At 38.0% G+C, this 23,829-nt stretch overlaps 1 protein-coding gene across 2 annotated transcripts in view; it reads left to right on the top strand.

Moving 5' to 3' along the window:
- dennd1b (DENN/MADD domain containing 1B) overlaps nt 1–19,517 on the top strand; it is a 385,932-nt gene extending 366,415 nt beyond the window's left edge. For both annotated transcript variants that reach the window (XM_028811040.2, XM_028811041.2), the window contains 2 exons: nt 5,485–5,701; nt 9,712–19,517. In XM_028811040.2, coding sequence (XP_028666873.1) covers nt 5,485–5,701; nt 9,712–10,215 — 721 coding nt within the window. In that variant the 3' untranslated portion in view covers nt 10,216–19,517. The remainder of the gene's footprint in view (nt 1–5,484; nt 5,702–9,711) is intronic.
- Nucleotides 19,518–23,829: the final 4,312 nt, after the last annotated feature.

Genomic DNA, 23,829 nt, shown 5'->3' with positions numbered 1-23,829 from the left:
ATTGTCAGAGCAAAAGAACACACTTTAAATGTGCTCACCGAATGTTTGCATTATTGATATAATTCAGATGTTTTGCACACATTCATTTTCATTTTCAGTTTTTGTAGTTTATGCTCAACTCCAAATCCAAAGTTTCAGGCTTAGGAATTTTTGTTGCAAAAATGTTTGGTGTTTAGTATAATAAAAACACATCATAAAAAACACACCATCATGTCAACTATGGTAGTGCCAGGATCATTCTGTGAGGATGCTTCTCTGCATTAGGCCGTGGAAGGCTTGTGAGGCAAAATTGCAGCAAGAAATCTGCACCTAGGGATGAGATTTCTTTTCCAGCAAGACAGTGACCCCAAGTATAAAGCTAAAGCTATACAGGAATGGCTTAAGAGCAATAATGTTAATGTGTTGGAGTGGTTGCATTAGAGTCCAGTTAAGAATGTGTGGCAGGACTTGACAATAGCTGTTCACTCAAAATCCCTATGCAAATTAACAGAGCTTGAGAAGTTTTACAAAGAAGAATGGAGGAAAAAGTGCAGTGTTAGCATTTGCAAAGCTGATAGAGAGAAACCTGTGCATACAGATTCAAGGCTGTCATGGGTGCCAAAGGTGCCTCTACTACATACTCACCTAGGGTTGAGTTAAAAATGACATGGGCTTCAATCTTTATGTTTCAAGCTACATCCACAATTACGAAAGTAAGATCTGGACATAGTAATAATTTTTGTCTGCTATGAACTTACATGGGACAAGTATGTGATTATATTAGGCTTCTTTAAAAAAACACAAGAGCTGAATATGTATGTCAGCTTATTACATAATAATGTGAGCCTGCTGAACATCTTACCTTGTAAAAAATCTAATTTCTCTATCTGAGCCAGCACAACAGTGAATGCCAAACCACTGCTTCATTGTAAGGGTCTCAGTTTGCTTCCTCCACTGAAGGATCTTCTGTCTGAGAAACACATTTTCATCATGTGCTAGGACGTCAACTACTGGATCCAGAGCCAAGGTGTAGTTATGGTCCTTGAGGATTTTATCATCCTCCTCCTCACCAGTGTATCATCCTTTCCCAAACCCCCAGTCTTGAGAGTAGAACGGACAAATTGTTCCACTCAAACAATGCAGGAACCACTCTCTTCTTCAACAGTTGCTACCCTGTCTCAGACCTTGGCCCAATGTGTTATTGTGTTATTCCCCTTTTCTACCCCTTACTTACTTTTTTCAGGGACACATGAATGTGCCAGGTTCGTTATTGGATTGGTCTACTCCTGCACCATAAAAATAACACACACTCACAGATATGCACATACACACAGACCCTTTCCACAACGGTTCCCTATGAATGATGCACATACAGTTGGTTAATCTCTAGCACTGTTAACCACACAAGTGCAGTATAAATAACACACACACAGCTTGTCACTCTTTTAGCACTTCAAGACACTTACTTATCATAGGCACGAACAACATACAATGTTTTAAATATATCTCAGACCTAAATATTATTTTGGTTTCTATGCCTTACTTCACATACTGTTCCCTACTATTGGATGGAGCTCTCACCCTCATCATTAATAAACCTTGCAGATTGTAGTGAATTGCAAATTTCCAACTGTTCCAGGTGCTTTTAATAGCTACTTTATTACTTCAGTTATAAAAACAAAGTATAGAACTTTAAAAGCAATGCAGTATTTGTTACATGAATAATAATACCAAATAGAACAAGGAATAATATAAAATAAGATTGATAGTAAAGTCTGTTTGAGTACGTCCGTTTTCCCAAACAATAAAAAGTTCATCATGTTTTAAAAATCTCTTCTCTCAAGCTGTAAACTAGTTTGGCAATTTCTAGTCCCACGGCATCTCCTTCTGTTCGCAGGTTGTAAAGTAATCGGATACAGCTTGAAGCATCTGCATGTCTTCCCTTCCCAAGCTGTCAACCAATTTAGTCCTGGTGCCCATCTCTTCACAGGTGATAAAATCATCAGTACAGCTTGAATTCCTGCTCAGTTCAAACAGATGTTACTGAGAATGATCCATATTACTAACCGAGAATGGTAAACCGGAAGGCACAGACCCAGGTACACGGCGATGGACGCAGGAGAACATAGTGTGCAGGCGCCTATAGCGCGCGTCTCATAAACCACAAGCGAGGTCTGATCCACCGCGAACGAAGGAGTCACGGCTCAAAAACGAAAGAGCTCAACTAACGTAAATAAGAAATGAAGCAACAACGCGCCCATAGCTAACGACTAACAACACAACCACACAAAAAAGAGGATTCTGCGCTGCACCCCAGAGTCAAACGGAAGAGGCTACGGAGGCCCCACAGGTCCACAAAGATAGTACGGAAGGAGCGGGAAAGTACGAAAAGCGCAGGCGCCTACAACACGCTTCTGAACTAAACGTCCACACTACACAGCATGGTCCACGCGCTTCTAACACACCGCAAGCATAAACACGAGATAGTACAGAAACCCCACAGATCCGGACTCCACAACATATGTGAATCACATTACAGTAATACAATATTAACAGTACAACCACAGAAAACCCAGGCTCGACACCAGATGGGTAATAAGAATAAACGAACGCTCCGTATTAAACATACGGCATCCTCACACGTCCAAACTACACAGCATATGTGAATCACATTACAGTGATGCATTACTAACAGTACAACCACAGAAAACGCTCCGTATTAACAGTAAGTGCAAATATCCATATTACTAACAGTAAACAATGTATAATTAATGGAGACACGGTCACGGCTCCAAAACGATACAGCTCAACTAACGGAGCTACCTGGATAAAATCAATGAACGCAAGCGCCTACAACGCGCATCTCAAATGCCGCAAGCAAAGCAGGCACGGCTCCAAAAAGAAAGAGCTCGACTGACGGAGATACAAAAAGAGAGTACAGAACCCTACACGTCCACACTACACAGCATAGTCAAACCCGACATAGTACGGAAGGTGCAGGCGCCTACAACACGCTTCTAAAGCACCGCAAGCAATAACCCGAGATAGTACAGAAGCCCCAAAGATCCGGACTCCACAGCATATGTGAATCACATTACAGTAATACAATACTATATGTACTCACGGAAAACACAAACAGAAGAGGCTTCGGCGTCCTGCCCCACAGTCAAACCAGAGAAAGTATGGAGTCCCCAAACGTCCACAAAACACAGCATAGTCACACCCGAGATAGTACGGAGGGCACATGTGCCTGTACACCGCAAGCGAAGGAGCCACGGCTCAGAAACGAAACAGCTCAACTAATGTAAATAAGTGATTTTAACAGTAAGTGCAATTATCCATATTACTAACAGTAAACAACATATAACTAATGGAGTCACGGTCACGGCTCCAAAACGAGAAACACCATTAACCCGGACGGATTACCACAACACAGTCTTAACCTTAAAGTCGGGACAATAGTCATGCTATTATTTTGCCATGACAATCAACAAATCCTAAGAACACAGACCATGTCGGCCTTTACCTCTCTGAGCCTGTATTTAGACATGGACAACTCTATGTCACCTTCTCAAGAGTTCGGCATTCATGTGACGTTAACGTTAAGATTATAATAATACCAAGGAATACTCATTCAAGGACAACACGCCATCTTTACTACAAATGTTGTGTATAAAGATATCCTATGTACGTCGTCTACACCTTTACACTCCAATATATCTCATACATAGATATGCGCAAACTCAAAGACATTCTATACTTGCATAACATAACAATTACACTGCTATTCTCATTTACATATATTACATGGACCTACAGATATCGTGACAGTGGACATGATACATATGTAACAATTACCGAGACAGACAATAATCTCTCTCAAATGTATTTCGGGTTACCCAAGACCAGGGGTTGGCGAGCGAAGCCCCCTAGTACTGGTATAATTCAGGAAAACTGAATGCTTTGATGTGAAACTGCCCCTTGCAAGTGTCCTGTATTTAGGTTCATCTTGTTTTGTCTTGAGCAAAATATAATGAAAATATAGACAAAAAATTGCAGATTTTGCCCACCACAACACACGAACATCCTCTTTTTTAAAATGCCAGGTACATACTCGGGCATGGGGACCAACTGTAAAGCTCTCTCTTCAGATAGCAACGATCCATTTAGATCAGGTTTCCGCATCAGAGGGAAATGTATGAAAACTAAGTGCCTTCTTGTACTTAATAGAAGCTCGACATAAACGTACATAACAATGTTCAGCTATAGAGCTACGTATCTGTACACTGAAACTTAATCTTCTTTTTTTCCCAACATTCTCAGCACTAAACAAAAAGCACAAGTGTTGTACTGAAAATAGAAGAGACCAAGCTGGTCGAAGTTTCACCAGAAGTACTTCAGCAGTACAGTGTGCATATAGCCTATTAGCAACTCATAGTTGAGAGTCAAAACAAACCCTCACCCTCCCAGAGTCAGAAAAACATTATAAAACAACAATAATAGCAAAAGATTTAGTTAGTTCAGCTCAATTCGCCTTTTCCTCGTATTGGCAGTCTGCTTGGTTTCATTTCTGTGACATTACCATATCATCTCAGAAATATGTTAAATTCACTTTCAATCATTTCTGCAATCATATTACAACTGTATCAAGTCTTTTTGAAAATACAATGATGGCTTCAAATCAGGAGAGCAGACTGCCTCCAATTAATGTTTTTCAAGGGAGTCTACCTGGCATTAAAAAGCAAAGCTTGTTTAGACAGTGTGTGAGGAGTTCTGTTGTGTAAATTAAGTGCCATTTGGCCAAAGAAAGTGGAGCATTATGAAAATTTAGAAAAGACCTGGTGGAGAATGACCAGGAGACAGTGTACTTAAATGGGGATAAACACAGTTTACATAATGGAATTTATGGAAATGAAGCACTAAGTGGAGGCCTGTTAGACTTGCAAACCGTCTGTGTTTTAAATACATTTCTACTGAACTTTTTTAATGCTGGTATTTTATAGTTAACTTTCAGAGCTATGTTTTCTAGTAAATTCAGTATAAATAGCTTTTGTATAGATTGGCTATAGTGGAATTCTTCTGATATTCCATGTGTCTGTACTTTTCCTTGTGTTGTATTGTATTTTAAAAATACTAAAAAGACAGAGTGGTTAAATCTCCCACCTTACAGCTTTAGGGACCTGGGCTATATTCTTAAACTGGTCATTGTCATTTGTGTACGTATTCCCTAACCAACAGCTCATTTTTCTGCCCACCTCTTCAAGAGATACCTTTTTTGGTGATTGGTTTTGGTCCTTTGTGCACTGGTGCTCTCTCTGATGGATTGGCTTCTCTTGATGAATTGGTTCCTGTTCTACCAACATAGACTACTCCCTGAATAGCTCTGAAAAATGCCTTGATAACGTTCCTGGAGCATTAAGATATTGGCTTGATCTTCTCTGTCTCTTATTTACAACTCAATTATCACCGCAATCTAATTAAAGAACTTTGTATTTAACTTTGCAGGCTGTCTTCTGAAGATAGTGGCGAAGTCTCTATATACATTGATGGCAGTGATGATTCATTTGATTTGGAATCAAATACACAGTATACTGGTGAAATGGACCTCCTGGGAGAGATATTAGATACCTTGAGTACACATAGCTCAGACCAGGGCAGACTTTCAGGAGCCAAGAGCTTAGATTTCTTCAGGTCAATGGACGACATTGATTATAAATCTGTGGTAAGTCTTTCAACTTGATGACTGGTGAACAATTCTAAAAGTAAATTCTGTGCTGCTGTATTTTCAGTAATTACTTTTAAGCCTTGACAAGATATCAATGTCTGAATTATTACCTACAGCAAATTAAATGAATATTATTAATAATTTTTGTGTGAATATATGGATGGATTCATATACTCAGCAGCCATTTTATTAGATACTCCTGTTTATTTTGGCATATTGGCCGTTTGGAGAGGCAGACTATCACATACAGTGCATCCGGAAAGTATTCACTGCGCATCACTTTTTCTACATTTTGTTATGTTACAGCCTTATTCCAAAATGGATTAAATTCATTTTTTTCCTCAGAATTCTACACACAACACCCCATAATGACAACGTGAAAAAAGTTTACTTGAGTATTTGCAAATTTATTAAAAATAAAAAAACTGAGAAATCACATGTACATAAGTATTCACAGCCTTTGCTCGGTTCGCCGGCAAATACGCGCCGACAAATGCACGCTGACAAAATCGCGCCGACAAAAACGTGCCGACAAATGCGCGATAATTAGTAATAATAATAATAATAAATTTTATTTATATAGCGCCTTTCCCTTGCTCAAGGCACTTACAGAATATAATAAAGAACGGCAGCATATACAGTATATAGCATTGTACAAACCAGATAAATAAATAAAGAAGATTAAAGACAGTGAATTCTGGAAAAAAAAAAAAAGTAGTAGTATAAAAGCATAAAAAGTTCTACTTAAGTATGGTTTGTAAAACTTAATTTAGATGTCAATATTATGAGATATGAGAAATAAAACATTTTGCTATATATTACATGATACCTGGCTACATATTAGTGGGTCAGCACAGTCAATAGGCTTTCCACAGCTTGTTGATACAGAAATTTAGATTTTAGCGATTTTGTCGGCGTGCATTTGTCGAAAATCAGTTCGCGGTTTTGTCGTCGCGCATTTGTCCATCGCGCATTTGTCGGGTCACACCTTTGCTCAGTACTTTGTCGATGCGCCTTTGGCAGCAATTACAGCCTCAAGTCTTTTTAAATATGATGCCACAAGCTTGGCACACCTATCCTTGGCCAGTTTCGCCCATTCCTCTTTGCAGCACCTCTCAAGCTCCATCAGGTTGGATGGGAAGCATCGGTGCACAGCCATTTTAAGATCTCTCCAGAGATTTTCAATCGGATTCAAGTCTGGGCTCTGGCTGCGCCACTCAAGGACATTCACAGAGTTGTCCTGAAGCTACTCCTTTGATATCTTGGCTGTGTGCTTAGGGTCGTTGTCCTGCTGAAAGATGAACCATCGCCCCAGTCTGAGGTCAAGAGCGTTCTGGAGCAGGTTTTCATCCAGGATGTCTCTGTACATTGCTGCAGTCATCTTTCCCTTTATCCTGACTAGTCTCTCAGTCCCTGCCACTGAAAAACATCCCCACAGCATGATGCTGCCACCACCATGCTTCACTGTAGGGGTGTTATTGGCCTGGTGATGAGCGGTGCCTGGTTTCCTCCAAATGTTACGCCTGGCATTCACACCAAAGAGTTCAATGTTTGTCTCATCAGACCAGAGAATTTTTTTTCTCATGGTCTGAGAGTCCTTCAGGTGCCTTTTGGCAAACTCCAGGCGGGCTGCCATGTGCCTTTTAGTAAGAAGTGGCTTCCGTCTGGCCACTCTTCCATACAGGCCTGATTGGTGGATTGCTGCAGAGATGGTTGTCCTTCTGGAAGGTTCTCCTCTCTCCACAGAGGACCTCTGGAGCTCTGACAAAGTGACCATCGTGTTCTTGGTCACCTCCCTGACTAAGGCCCTTCTCCCCCGATCGCTCAGTTTAGATGGCCGGCCAGCTCTAGGAAGAGTCCTGGTGGTTTCGAACCTCTTCCACTTACGAATGATGGAGGCCACTGTGCTCATTGAGACCTTCAAAGCAGCAGAAATTTTTCTGTAACCTTCCCTAGATTTGTGCCTCAAGACAATCGTGTCTCGGAGGTCTACAGACAATTCCTTTGACTTCATTCTTGGTTTGTGCTCTGACATGAACTGTCAACTGTGGGACCTTATATAGACAGGTGTGTGCCTTTCCAAGTTGTGTCCAATCAACTGAATTTACCACAGGTGGACTCCAATTAAGCTGCAGAAACATCTCAAGGATGATCAGGGGAAACAGGATGCACCTGAGCTCAATTGTGAGCTTCATGGCAAAGGCTGTGAATACTTATGTACATGTGCTTTCTCAATTTTTTTATTTTTAATAAATTTGCAAAAATCTCAAGTAAATTTTTTTCACGTTGTCATTATGGGGTGTTGTGTGTAGAATTCTGAGGAAAAAAATGAATTTAATCCATTTTGGAATAAGGCTGTAACATAACAAAATGTGGAAAAAGTGATGCGCTGTTAATACTTTCCGGATGCACTGTATATACATACATTTATGTCTATAGCATGCAGACTTGGTCAAGAGGTTTAACTGTTTTTGAGAATAGGGAAAATTATCTAAGTTCTTTGAATCTGGTATATGATTTTCAGTGTCAGTGTAGTGGTTCCAGCATTCCAGAAACACCTGAATTCCTGTAATTTTTACATAATGCATTTTGCAGGTTTTACAGTGAATGGTTCAATAAAGAAGAAATCCAGTAAGTAGTAGTTCAATTGGTAAAAACATCTCCTTTGAGCTGACATTACGTTCAGAAATACTCAATAGTGGTATGCAGAATGGCTTCTCTGAATGCACAATGTATCGATCCTTGAAGTAGATGGACTAGACGCAGGGGTAGGCAACGTCGGTCCTGGAGTGCCACAGTATGTGCAGGTTTTTGTTCCAACCCAGTTCCTTAATGAGAACTCAATTATTGCTGATGAAGCACATATTGCTTAAGTGACATTTTAATGCTTCATTTTAGTGGTCTCGCTGGTTAAGGTTCTCCAACTTTAATTGCTTATTTCAATCTTAAACTGCTGCATTCAGTGTTTTAATTGCTCCTTATTAGCAATAAGATGTAAAACAGGGGTAGGCAACGTCGGTCCTGGTGAGCCGCAGTGGCTACAGGTTTTCATTCAACCCAATTGCTTAATTAGAAACCAATCATTGCCAATCTCAGACCTTATTTAATTTTATGGTTTGTTAGTCTGTGCAATGTAAGGCTTTTATATCGTAGATTTTTTTCCTTTCCAAGGATATCATCCAAATGATTTGAAGCCTAAACAGATCATTTTCAGTCTGTCACATTTTTCTATTAAGTGTTTTATTAAATCAAACCGTGCATGATGAACACACACAGATGTAATTGGAAAAAAGCTAGCTGGAGAACTGCTGGCTGCTTTGTCTTTTACATCTTATTGCTAATAAGGAGCAATTAAAACACTGAATGCAGCAGTTTAAGATTGAAATAAGCAATTAAGGTTGGAGAACCTTAACAAGCGAGACCACTAAAATGAAGCATTAAAATGTCACTTAAGCAATATGTGCTTCATCAGCAATAATTGAGTTCTCGTTAAGGAACTGGGTTGGAACAAAAACCTGCACATACTGTGGCACTCCAGGACTGACGTTGCCTACCCCTGGACTAGAGCAGCTGAAGACCATGCAGAGTTCCACTTCTGTTAGCTGAGTACAGGAAGATGAGGCAATAGTTGGCTCATGATCACTGAAACTGTTCAACTGAAGACTGAAAAAAAGGTCACAAGGTGAATCCCAGATTCGACTGTGACAGATAATAGGATAAGATTTTGGTGTAGTTAAAATGAATTCTTGGATCCATTCTTCTGTGTGTCAGCAGTACAGGATGGAAGTGGTAGTGTAAATATGGAAGGATATTTTTCAGCACTTTATTTAGGCCTTAAAGATTCAGACTGTCCAGGAGGCAAACTACTAAATAAGTGTACCTAATGGAGTGGCCAGTGAGTGTATTTTTCATCTCCATGTGTTTTGCACTATTGAAGCTAAGCATCTGCTGTTATGCTTAACATGCCTTGGAAATTTTATTTAACTGTATTAACTTTTTCTTTTCAGAACAAATCAAATACTCCAAGTGAGAGTAATCTTGCACAAATTAGTTCTAGCAGTAGTGAACAGACAGGATGGAATCTTGGACAGGATGACAGCATAATTCATGGAAGGCTTCTTCCACCATCACCACGTAGGCAAAGTTACAAAGGCCTTAAAGATCTGTCACCTTCCGTCAAGGAAAACTATAGTCTAAATCCACAGTCTTCATACAGAAGTGACTCGCCAAGAAATGATATAGCACGAGCTGCCCGTAGAGAGAAACAGCCAAAAGAAACACTAAAATACTCGTTGGGGAGTGTTTTGCCAAAAGATGATGCTGAAGCAAAAGTACTGGAGACATCAATTAGCGTTCCATGGGAAAAGACCAATTTTGATGAAAGTCTGCAGAAAGACAGTGAAGAGAAAGGTCTCCTTGAGGAGATCGATTCCACCTATCGTCAAAGCTCATACTATAGCTCAAGGCTCAGAATTTCAGACCCTAGCAACAGTGCTGCTGAGAAGCCTTGATGATCACGCATTGTATGCCACAAAGATTTACTTTTTAAGGGAAAGTTCTCCTAAATGTTCAAAAATGCTGCCAAATTACGTTTTCTTGTGTTCCTCTCTTTGATCCCCTTTTAATTATTCAAATAATAGTCACTAGCACTGTTTATGACCACCTTTTACTAAGTTGATATTGACCCATGTAGTGTCTGCATAAAGATTTTTCAGAAGTTTAACAATTACATTACAGTATCTGTTAACAGCCTGCTTATGCCCTCGTAGGGTTCAAGTGGCCATCAGATACAATTTAGAGTAGAAGTGTAATGCAACCACTTCCATGATTTAAGTAATAGATCTTAAAAATGTTGTCAAAATTAGGTACAATAATTGGATTTATATTATTTATTTGTAAATATTTTTAATTTAAGAACAATCCAATGCCATCTTAACACGCTTTTGTTATGCAAACCTGTTAAAAAAAAATGCATTGCACTTTGAATGTGTATATGTTTTTTTTGTTTTTTTTTAGGTGTATACTTTTTAAAATATATATTTTGAATGGTAAAAACATATCACTATTTTTAAAATCTGCATAGATGAGAAAAGGTCTGGAATTGTTAAGGATGTTTTAAATTTTATAGTAGTTTTAATTTGAATACTTAATATGCATTTTCTAAATGTGAAATTTAAACTGCCCTTCAGTATTTCACTTTATGCAATTCTGTGTAATGCCTTAAAAACCATGAGCCACTAGTATAATTTCCTACTGTATTTCTTAACATTATTTCCATAATATATTTTAATTAAATGTGGCAGAACTTTTACAGATACAAAGATTTACTACTTACATATTAAAGTTACATGGAAAATAGCTTAATGGGAATTCAGTAGACAATTCAGTCACACATAGAAGGGCACCTCATGTAGTAAGGTACTGTTTCCAAAAAACATGACTCCCTGAAATAGGCCTGTTTCAAAAATATCAATTGTCTATTGCCTTTTGATATGCAAGGTTGGGCTTAATTTGTGTATAGACTAAAGGGAAAAAGTTAAGATCTGGCAGATGTCTCCTCAGGTGTCGTCTGTTGCAGTTTTGTGCTAGGTGGGTTAATGTGCTGCTTAAGAATTTCTTACGGAGTAGATCAACACAGTAGGGCTCATCCATAATAAAACATCCATGCACAATAATATTTCTGCATCCTCTTTTATTTGTGGGTAATAGGGTACTGTGATTATAATTTGCATGATATTTTGAATAATTAAGCAATACACAAAATTATTAAATACATGTAAATAAAGTCGGCACCTTTTTTATTTTATTAATTTAAGTTCTGACTATAGAATGCAGTCTCCTATGGAGAATAACCAAGTGCGTATTACAGTATTCTCCTTGACAGAAACAGTGACGTGTGTAAATTGTTTAGTGTCTATATATTTGAATGCTTACATTTTGTTTTTCGGGTTCGTCTAAATTAATTTACAATTTAATATTTCACTGTTCTCACCACATCTACCAAAATAATTCTTTTTTTCCCATTTGCTAAGCACACGTGTTAAACTCTTGGGTTTCATATTTTTATGTGTATTTAAATAGTTATTTCACTTTTTGTGTCAAGTTGTAATGTTTTTATTTTACAAAACAAACTTTATGAAGTAGTTTCTTCATTTAGTTTTTGGTATTATACACTTAATGGAGAACGTTGGTATTTTTCAAATCAAAGTTATTTCTTCACAAATAAAGGTATATATTCATTGTTTTCATATATTTATGTGGGCTTATTAATTATTTTCAAAATTGAAGCGTTTTTTATAAACTTTAAAAGTATGTGTCTGTTCTAAGCAGCTTACAATGGAGCTCTGTGGAACGCCACATCCATAGGTGATTTATAAAAAATAAAAAAGCCTTAAAACTTACCAAATTCATCCACTTTGAAGTGGCAAAGTTTTCAGTTTAAGAAAGAGTACCTTCTGCTTTTATGAGGCATTCTTGTGATAACAAAAGGCAACTGACTTTTCTGAAGGTGAGTTTAGTTTTCTTGCTCAGTTGACGTGCTTGCAAAGTCTATGAAGTTATAACACCGCAATGTCACCCATAACCCCACCATTGTAGTTATTTTACATAGGCCATGATGTGAGGTGCACGGCTAGTGGTGGCAAAGCGAAAAGAGTACATAGGAGATTCATTGTACTTTGCATCCAAAACAATACATCTGAATCATACTGATTAAACTCCTTAGATTTTTTGAAAGAGTCAAGTCACTTGCTGTGTCGTGTCTTACACACACGCGACCAAAAACAAAAAGTGGGTGATAGAGTAGATTGAAGCACCACAAACCTGTTCTTGTTTTTTTAATTATTATTTAATATTTCAATGCATTATGAGTTACTGTTGCTGATGATGTAGTAATAAAAGAACTGAGCACAATATGTTTGAGTGAGTACATTCATTGACCAGATTGCCACTCAATCTTTAAATACAGGCAGACTCCATGTAGAACCTGACGCTGTGAAGCAGGAATGACAGACCTCTGTGCTTATGCTAAAACATCTCTACTCAACTTGCTAAACTCCAGTGTGATTAAACTTAGGTGGATTGTCATTGCTGCCTAATGTGTGTTTGTGTGTTTTTTCGCCCTGCTTTGGACTGACGCCATTTCCGGTGATAGTTCGTCCTTGTGTCCAGTGCTTGCTGAGATAGACTATAGCTGCTCTGTGATCCTGCTGTGGATTAGAGGGTTAGGAATACAGTTGGGTGAATGTGTGTATAGATATATGCAGGGCTTAAAGTGGGGCAATACATGGATACGCTGTAGCATCTTTTCTCCATTGAAGCACTGAATGACTGTTCAATTCTCACCTCATTGCCTGCTACGTGAGCTCAGTATTCTCTCACTCAAGCACACGCCTGCTTTATCAGTCCAGCTGTAGATGGTATTTTCCATATGGCGAAAGAATATATGCAATCATAATTGTGATTCTTTTTTTTTCTGGTATTATTGTGTAACTGTCTACAGAGCAAGAGTACTATGGAGTGAGATGAACTGGGAAATTGACAAAACAGACTCACAGCTGGTCTCATTTTAAAATGTTAGAATCTCACAAAAATGGTGTACTTTTTTGCTTCCTAAAATGACAAGAATGTGCTTCATTGCAATATGGGCGTAATTTCAAGATGCAAATCAATACTTGATACCAAAAAATTAACGTATTAGGTCAGTTTTAAGGCTTTTTCAATCACGTATGGACACTGGGTTCCTAGCTTGAATAGAAAAATTATTTTTTAAATTTATAAAAAAAAAAAAAAGTTTTACTTCAGAAAACAACTTCATGTGTCAATAATATTTTCCATGATTATGAAGAAATAAATTTTACTTGGAAAAATATTGAACTTAGCTTTTAATGTTCCTAACTGCAAATATTTTTGTTTACCTTTTCCTTAGAAGTTAGGGGTCTGGCAGTCTGGGCGTCCGTACCCAGTCTCAATAACTCAGGTTCAAGTTCACCAGCAAAAATGGCCTGATGGTCATTGCCAGCTGTAAATAAGTTCACGGTGCTGGAGACCAGAGTGCCAGTTAAAATGCCAGTCCTAGTACTTAGTTATGCTTTGTTGCCCATGAATAAGTGGTTGGCTATTTAGACTGAATAGAAGGTGTTCTCTCCAAACAAATGCGCTGGTATGCCAAAGGTTGCCGGTTCGAATCCCCGTCACTGCCAAAAAAAGGCCACTGCTCTGCTGGGCCCTTGAGCAAGGCCCTTAACCTGTAATTGCTCCAGGGGCGCTGTACAATGGCTGACCCTGCGCTCTGACCCCAAGGGGTATGCGAAAACTACCAAATTCCTAATACAAGAAATTGTATAAGGTGAAATAAAGAACAAAAAAAAAAAAAAAAACTTGTTTAGTTGCTACTTGTAAGTGAATGACAGTGCTGCTGGTCTGTGGAATTGCTTGGTCTGCTCGGAATAATTCTGATGAAGATTAGGATTTTGAAATGGGAGTTTCATGTACAGTGTTGTCTATGACAAGGTCATTGAAAATATCGAAAATCATTTCTTATTTGTGAAGGGTTTTGCTTTAACCTCACGACTGATGATGATAAGCTGATGTTTGTTATTTTGTCTTGTGTTAAATCTCACATCAGGGACACGTCATTCACCCACTACACCAAAATGCTTTGTCATCTTTTGTGGATAAGTTTGTCCAGTAACAGAATTGTGGCAATAAGAAGTGTGTCACCCACATACTCCCACAGGCCTATTACAAATGAATTGCCTTTCAATGTGGAATTGGTGTTTACACCAACATTTTTTATTAGACTTAAGTGAAAACATAATTTGGCAGAGCATTCAAAATTATTTTTAAAATTGTGAGTATTCATGCTCAATAACTTTAATATGCAATACAAGCAAATGTTACCGCACTTGTGTCTCTTTGGTCGCTTTTGTCCCAGTCTTGCACATTTACACACTTAGTGGTTTGTTTTATCCTTTGGTCCCTTAGTCTTTGTAATATTTCTCAGACATTTTTACAAAAACATTTGAAGAAGAGCTTTTTTGAATTTCTGCCCTGTCTTTTTTGTTTTTAAGCCATTCTGATAAGACTTTGACCAATTCATGATCTCTTCCAAAAGGCTTTTTATTTATGATATCTCAGTTCTCTTCTGTAGCCACTTTACCCTATTTCTTTGTTTAACATTCTAGTGGGATCACATAGAAGCACCTTTTCAAATAACGCACCTCCATTCCTCATAAGGTAGGTGGTGTTCATTAGTATACTTGCAACAAAAGTCCTTATCAGAGAGACCAAAAAATGGAAAGTCAGTCTCATCAGACCATAAAGGCTTCTTTCATTTGGTCTTGGTTTTGGTTTCTAATGTTTCATTTCTAGAAAAACTATAGTCAAGTCATTTTTATTCTGCCATTTTGTAGTCTGGTCTCTCTTTAGCAATCATAATTAAAGAAATGAGTGACGGAACCTTCAAAAGGATTCCTGTCTTCAGGTCATGTCACGTTGCATAACTTTTTCAGTGAGTTTCAGATACACACTTCGTTTATGTAATCGTAACAAGTTGGAAACAGTCATAGCACACTCCTGTGATTTCAGTCAGGTATTCTGACATCCCCAGTGCCCCTGTCCAACCAGCCTCACCCTGACAAAGCTGAACAAGTTTGAATTTGCTTCTTGCTGTACCTGTAAACCCTTCACACTGGCACCGACTACATCAGGCAGCATGTCTCGGGTGACAAGATCTGCAATTGCAGACATCAAATTTGATATCCCTTCTTACTAGTAGTTATTTAATGTGACATTGCTTTTAATTGCCCAGAAGTGAACTGCATCCAATAACTTATGGCACTTCTAGCATCATCTAATTGGTTATTAGACCATTTTTAGAAGTGGCGTGCCTAAAGGTTCTGTCATTTAATGTTTACATAGTTTTTTTCATGAAGAGCAATGGCAAACAGAAATAACTTTTGTGGTGTAGTGTATACAGCCAATCCCCTACAGAACTGAAATGTCATTAATCATGTTTTTAAATCTCTACAGTTGCATTATCATATACTTAATATTCATGCCCTAAAAATTTGGTTGCATATTAGGCTCAATCTTTGATTAGCTTTAGCCTTTTAAGTGTTACTTTAGTAATTTCCAAAGTATTAAGAATTCTTCTTTGACCAGGACCATGCCTAATTTATCTCAGTTTATATTCAGCATTACCAGTCATAGCAGAGTTCTTCAACTGGCTGTGCTGTCTTCTTTTGTTGTGTTGTTCTATGACTGCTATACCCAGGGTTTTAGATAGATAGATAGATAGATAGATAGATAGATAGATAGATAGATAGATAGATAGATAGATAGATAGATAGATAGATAGATAGATAGATAGATAGATAGATAGATAGATAGATAGATAGATAGATACTTTATTAATCCCAATGGGAAATTCACATAAGTAGGGAACTCCTACTTCATTACCATCTGCTGGCTGAAATTTGATGGTATCCTTGCACCAGAAAGCCGACTCAAAGTGTGAGGTATTTTTATAGGTGAAAATCCAGGTAACCGTTGGGTATGATTAATTGTCTTTTTGAGTCCCCATGCTCATAAATGACTGAGGCAGATGTGGTCGCTTATTTCAAGTAGATGCAGCCCACAAGCATCTTGTTTCTATTGCTGACTTGCCCATAAAATGACAGTTTTTGCAAAGACACCAATGCACACCAAAGTGAGACTGAGAGTAGAGCATCTCAGTGACTTCTGCTCAGACTTATAATGAGGCTGTAGGAGTTGTGGGCCTCTTTCAGTATTCTGTGGATGTGTTCTTCCAGTTGACTGAGAGAATCAATAAAGTGAAATTATGTGAGATTCATGTTAGTTGAAAAAGCATTTATTATCAGGAGAATAAACAAATATTAGTTTGGAATATCAAAAGTGAGACTGAAGGGATAATTTAGAGCTTTCGGTGCACCCTTAGGAAAGATCGTTTGCCTCAAGTGGAGCTGACAGACATTGTCATGCAGGGTCTGCAGGTCATCCCTGAAGTTTTCTTTACTTTTGAGTCACCCCTTCACCACCTATTACTTTACTACAACATTTAAAACACTTCATCAGACTATAAAACCTGTTCATTTTTAAGTTTCTAAGGCTACATCCTCACCACTGTGTTTTCATTTAGAAACACCATTTTTGAATGAAAATGATTTTTGTCCACACAAATGGTTTCACATTGTTTACAAAAGCATCTCTGCCCACAGTAAAATGATGGAAAAAACATTTAATGAAAGACATTCACATGCACTATGCACATGTGAATTGGCAAATACAAGACAAAAAGTGTTCTCTGTGAAGGGATGGATTTTTTGTGTAACTGTTGCGACAAGGAAAATATTTGCCTTTTGTGCATTTATGCAGCATTCAGACTGTACAAAGTAGAATTTATATGAATACAAGTAAGCAACACGACAGGCGCCTCTGTGTCTACTGTGTTGGAATAGGGTTTTTTTTTATTAAGAATGACCAGTTGGGGAATGAGACATTTTAATGAGCAGAATCCAGTCAGGGAAGGGCTGCGTAACAAGAATGAACAATTCAGAGTGCAATTAGATTGAACATTTTCGAGACTGTTTTCACCCATCCACATTACAAAGGCAAATCTGAGTTTTCATAAATATATGGCACTGCAAAGCCTTTCTAGATTTTCCATCTCAAGGGTTTAAGTCACTGGTGTTGTGTGGACAAAGAGCAATTAATGTCTGCATTTTTAAACAAATATTTAGTAGTGCAGCTGTAACCTTAGTTGAGAAAACTGTGACTCACTGTTAAATTGATGTATACATTCAATAGATATTAAAACGTAACATTAGCACCTGCTTCTTCACAGAAGTGATGGAGCCACAGTAGTCATTTGCCACAAAGAGGTTATCCGATCGGGTGACGTTATTTTTCACAATTTGCCAGACTTTGGTTAGAAAGTTACCAAACAGCTGAAGAGCAACTTTCCCATTCTGTATGTTCAACTGAGAGAAACTATTGTTAGTGTAGTGTAGGAGTCAAAGTAAGGGTAAAATAACTGGAAGCAATGTTCATGAAGTAAACAGTGTGTCACACCCTGTCAAAAGAACTACCATTAATAACAAAGAGCCACAGGAGATGTCGATTTCAGTGCTCAAAATACCTGAATGAACAAATCTGCATAACGACACCAATAAAATCAGGGAGAAAGCTGCACAGCACCCACCTTCTGACTCCACATCTAACTGAAAAACTAAAGGAAGTTCACATTACTGATTAATTGGAGTTGCAAACAAGCCGTGCCAGAATAGATGCAGCATTTTAACACGTAGTATATATGTAGGCAACAATGCTTATATAAACTCTGTTTGCTGTTACTTCATATATTGATACAACAGTCAAAATGACAGAAGCATACTTTAGAAGACGGAAGCTCTTCTAATAAATGTGGAGGCCTCATAGCTGCAGTGGCTTATGTGTACATGTGTGACTGTCTCCTTTGTTGCTGTGTCCATTTCAAGCTTCAGTGACCTTGTTCTACTGAGTGATTAGATTGCTGCAGCTTTTTTTATCTTTTTATTTCCTCTCAGCTTCAAGTCTTTTGTTTGGTTTGTTTTGCTGTTCCCATTTAAAGTGCACAGACTGGAGGTGGGTTTTTAGGAAGAGATTCCTGTGGACAGAGCTATTCACTACAAACTACAACGGATTGTTGACTTCTGTTTTCTTTTGATAATCATGATGGCCCTGTCAGACTAATAGTTAGGTAATCAAAGAAATATATTTGATATATACGTTTTTGCAAAGTAAGAAACTTTCAAAAATTGCATACTATAAAAGAAAAAACTTGGTGATGAATGGAACTTAAAAGTACACAAAACTCCAGAAATGACTTGTAAAGTAAAAAAGTGAGTATAGAGCCACGGGAAGTCATCTGTCAGCTCTGTTTGAGGTGCAAATTGTAGAGACTTAAGTGCCCTTTTTATATAAATTGTGTTTTTTGTATGCAAAACTGTTCATTAAATCAAGGGCCTATGTTTAAGAATGAATACATTCAGCAGCTTCAGTGATTTTACTCTTAATTTGAGCATCAGGTTAAGTTCATAATTTTTATTTTTAGTTGAGAAAGAATCCTCTTAAGAGTTAAACTCCTTCATTTTTGGTATGCGTCACAGTTCGATTTCTGGTCTTAAATAGTACTAGGGTGTTGTACCGTGTTAGCCATTATGAATGTAGAGAAAAGCCAAGCAAAATGACACCTTTTATTGGCTAACTAAAAAGATTACAATATGCAAGCTTTTGAGGCTATTCAGGCCCCTTCTTCAGGCAAGATTGCTGCTGCCTTTACGTACATTTTACCCAAAAGAGAATTGAAATTTGAGAGTAATTTTAAGTTATTATATAGGTAAGATAAACAGGCCAGTAGCCATAAATGTTTACTAAATTTATATGGCAAAGCTGGAATTGTGCCTTTTCAAATAATTCCAAATTATCAAAAGTGTTACAAAACAAAATGGTTTTTACTGAGCTAATATGGAGTATATCTTGAGAAGAATTGCTCTAATCAAGTATTTCAAAAGTGTATTTGTTTATTGTAAAATCTAAACTTTCAAATTGCTATTATAATTTATAATGTGTGCCATTTTATCCCAAGATCCTGTACAAAGTGTCACTCAGTCTGTAACCTATCTGCTGTGGTCATGTTTGTCATCTGCACTTCAGTATTTTTCTTTCAGTTCTTTCTATGTTGTAAATCACTAATTTCCAATGATGTGTTTCATAACTTAAAAGAATAAAGCAGTGGATGATTAGATACCAACAGCAGTGTTTATATTCCATGTTGTAGTTTACATGATTAGAAGTTTAAATGATAATTTCTCATTTTTTATCTTTGTTCAGCCAAGTATTTTTTTTTATTGTTATTAATGTCTGATTGTAAGGTTGACAAGTTATTTGCATGATTGCATGAGGGAATGCAATAGCAGCTCCTAGACTGTCAGAGGAGGCTGCTGCGGATAGATGTGTGCCGGTGCTGCTCCCTGACGTTTAAATCATTAACCCTTAATTTAATGTCAGTGTCTTGGAAAACAGAGTGATTGTGCAAGACGAAGAATGAGTGAAGCCACTGTGAGACCTCTGAGAACTCTGAAGGAGGTACAAGCTACATCGGCTGGGATTAGAGAGACTCTGCTGGCAACAAGTGTTGCATGAATGTTTTACCAGTCTTGGTTTTATGGGAGAGGGGTAGAATGAAGAACACACATGACAGAAAGCTGCTAGGAGACTGCAAAGTCAACTGGAAGAAGGGTCTGGTGTCTGAATAGACCAAAATTAAGCCCTCTGGCCATCAGAGTAAACATCATGTTTGGTGTAAGGTTAACACCACACATTATGAAAAACACCCAGTCCCCACCATGAAGCATTACACTGTGGGGATGCTTCTCTGCAGCAGACCCTGGAAGCCTTGTGAGGGTAAAATGAAAGCAGCCAAATACGAGCAGTCTACATGAAAACCTGCACATTTTTTTTCCATCAGGACAGCAAACACAAGTATAAAGCTAAAGCTACTGAGAAATGGCTTCAAAACAACAATGTTAATGTGGTGGAGTTGCCAATTCAGAGTCCAAATCTCAATCCAATTCAGAATTTGTGGCAGGATTTGACAAAAGCTGTTCAGTCACAATCAACATGACACTTGGCAGAGCTTGAGCAGTTCTACAAAGAAGAGGAATGTGGACAAATGGCAGAGTCCAGATGTGCAAAGCTGATTGAGACCTGTGCAGAGAGACTCAAGGCTGTCATGGCTGCCAAAGGTATGTCAGTAAATGCTGAATACTTATGCAATCAATTATTTTGTTCTTTATTTGTAATTAATTTAGGCAACTTTGCAAGGATTTGTTTTCACTTTGACGTTAAACAGTCTCTTTCAGATGATCACTGTCAAATAAGAAAACTTAAATCCACTGGGACCCAATGTTGTACGACAATAAAATGTGAAAACCTGCAGAAAGGGTGATCACTTTTTAGTGTTTTTTTGTGTTAATTGAAGTGCCTGTTCAACCCATTCTACCTTCATCTGTAATATGGGTACAAGTGTACTAAATGGACGGCAGCCCAACACTAGAATGGGTAGGGGAAAACCTTATGCAACCTCCCCTCCTCAATTTATGTAATGAATTTGTCCAAACAATTGTACGTATGTATTTCTATAATATTCCAATTTCTGTAAATTTTTATATGTGTTTTTTTTATCCCAATAAATATGTTATGAATTCGTCAAAACACTTTTGTTTTCCTTTGTCATGCCATCTGTTTAGTACACAAGTACCGTAATATTTAAATGGCTACAGTACGTCTCACTCCAGTTAACTGAGATGTTATTCCTTTTTTTTCCTCCTCTACTTGTGATTCAGACCTTTGACATTCTAACTTAGAAAGTTTAATAGCTATTCACAGTTAACCTAGTTTTTTTGTTTTTTTACTGTTCATGTTTTCTGTTAAAGATATTACTTATCTTTTTCAAATTTTCCTGGAGTCATATTTCTTCCTGTTTTAATTACAGTATTGGTAGGTTTCACATTTCAAACCTTGGAACAAGTAAGATTCCTAAGACAGAGAAAGTAGTTAAGAACGGCTCTCATCCCATCCCCTAGCAAGTCTAAATTAGCCCATCTCCTCCAAGTCCCTGTTCTCTGACAGCACACCAAAAACAAGAGTATCCCACTGAGTGTTCAATAAAGGTTAACTACAACCCTGACTCCAAAAAGAGTTGGGATGGTGTGTAAAATGTAAATAAAAACAGAATGCAAACCTCATAAAGCCATAGTTTATTCACAATAGAACATAGGAAACATAATGTTGAAAGTGGGACATTTTACCATATCATGAAAACTTTTAGGTCATTTTGAATTTGATGGCAACAACACATCTCAAAAAAGTTGGGAGGGGACAACAAAAGGCTGGAACAGTCAGTGGTCCTAAAAAGAAACAGCTGGGGGGACATTTCACAGCTAATAGGTTAACTGGCAACAGGTCAGTAAGGTGATTGGGTATAAAAACAGCGTCTTAGAGAGGCAGAGTCTACCAGAAGTAAAGATGGGCAGAGGTCCACCAATCTGCAAAAAAAATGCATCAACAAATTGTGGAACAATTTCCAAATAATGTTCATCATTGTAAAATTGCGAAGACATTGAATATCTCATCACCTGCAGTACATAATATCATCAAAAGATTATGTGAATCTGGTGAAATCTCCGTGTGCCAGGGGCAAGGTCAAAAATCAGTACTGGCTATCCGTGATCTTTGGGCACTCAGGCGGCATTGCATTAAAAACAGGTCATGGAAATCACTGCCTGGGCTCAGGAAGACCTCCAGAGATCATTGTCTGTGAACAGTTTGCTGTGCCATCCACAAATGCAAGTTAAAGCTCTATCATGCAAAGATGCCGCCATATGTAAACATGATCCAGAAATGGCACTGTCTTTACTGGGCCAAAGCTCAAGTAAAATGGACTGATGCAAAGTGGAAGACTGTTCTGTGGTCAGAAAATTTTATTTTGGAAAACATGAACATTGCTTCCTAAGAGAGACTAAAGAGAAGAGAGCCCATCCAGCTTGTTATCAGTGCTTGGCTCAAAAGCCTGCATCTCTGATGGTATTGGAGTGCATTAATGCCTATGGAATTGTCAGCTTGCACATCTGGAAGGGCACCATCACTGTTTAAAGGTATATACAGGTTGTAGAGCAACATATCTTTTTCAGGGCACACCTTTCATATTTCAGCAGGGCAATACTAAACCGCATACTGCATCTACTATAACAGCATGGCGTCATAGAAGAAGAGTCCGGATGCTGAAATGGCCTGCCTGCAGTCCAGACGTTTCACAAATTAAAAACTTTTGGCACATCATGAAACAAAAAAATACGACAAAGAAGATCCAGGGCTGTTGAGCAGCTAGAATCCCAAATCAGACAAGAATGAGGCAACATTCTTCTCCCAAAAGTCCAGCAGCTGGTCTCCTCAGTTCCCAGACATATATGGACTGTTGCTTAAAGAAGAGGCAATGCTACACAGTAGTAAACATGGCCTGTCTCAACTTTTTTGAGACGTGTTGCTGCCATCAAATTCAAAGTGACCTTATTCTTTTCTTAAAATGGTACATTTTTTTCACTTTAAACATTTGCTATGTTTTCTGTGTTCTATTGTGAATAAAATACGGGTTTATGAGATTTGTAAATCATTGCATTCTGTTTTTATTTACGTTTTACACAGCGTCCCAACTTTTTCGGAATCGGGGTTGTCCTAGAATATTGACTGTACAGTGCTCAGTATAACAGATGCTGTTAATACCCACAAGAGTTCATGCACTGTCAACTTACAAAGGTAGAAGTCAAACATAATAATTAAGGAAAGAAGCTTATCCTCTACCAGAACAAGTCAATAATCAGGCAGAAGAAAAGCTTGTCCATCTGGGTCATTTATTAGTGTTGGAGCACCAAGCTGAGGAGGGAGCATCCATCACAGCAGTCTGTACAGCATGATGAGAATGGTCCAAACACAAAGGGTAGAAGTTCATTTTCTAACTATTGAATTTACATACAGTGTCAATCAATGCATACATTATTTCTGGTTGGTTTGTTGGTCTATACCCAAGTGATTTATATTAAATAAAAGTATATTTTATTAGTCTTATTCTTCTCCTGTCCTCTGGACATAGCCATCACTCTTGAAATTTCAGTGTATGTGACAACTGTCCAGTCTTGTTGTTTGCAGGACATCTGCTGATCTTGTAGTCATCGTTAACACTAGTATTACCAGAGCCTACGAGAAAAATCGTAAATCCAGCCCACCTTAAATCTGTTCGCACCTCGCCATCAGCGTCTTTTGTCCTGTAAATGTGCTGATTAAGACAAGCAGCAAGCAGCCGGCTATTCCATCCCCCCACCATTGCAGAAAGTTCACAAAACTCTCCCAGCTCATGCCTTGTTTGATTATCTGGGAGTGAAGTGCTGGAGTTTTAGAGTGGAAATAATAGATTGTTATTTGGAACACATGCATTTCATGTGTGTTCCATTTCTACAGTAATCTGTGTAAACACATTGTTAAAACAGAAACTTTTTCATATTTTAGTA

The sequence above is a fragment of the Erpetoichthys calabaricus genome, chromosome 10 (genome assembly GCF_900747795.2).
Source record: "Erpetoichthys calabaricus chromosome 10, fErpCal1.3, whole genome shotgun sequence".
Lineage (NCBI taxonomy): Eukaryota > Metazoa > Chordata > Cladistia > Polypteriformes > Polypteridae > Erpetoichthys > Erpetoichthys calabaricus.
Note: the sequence above shows the minus strand (reverse complement) of the source record. Positions and strands in the feature narration are given on the sequence as shown.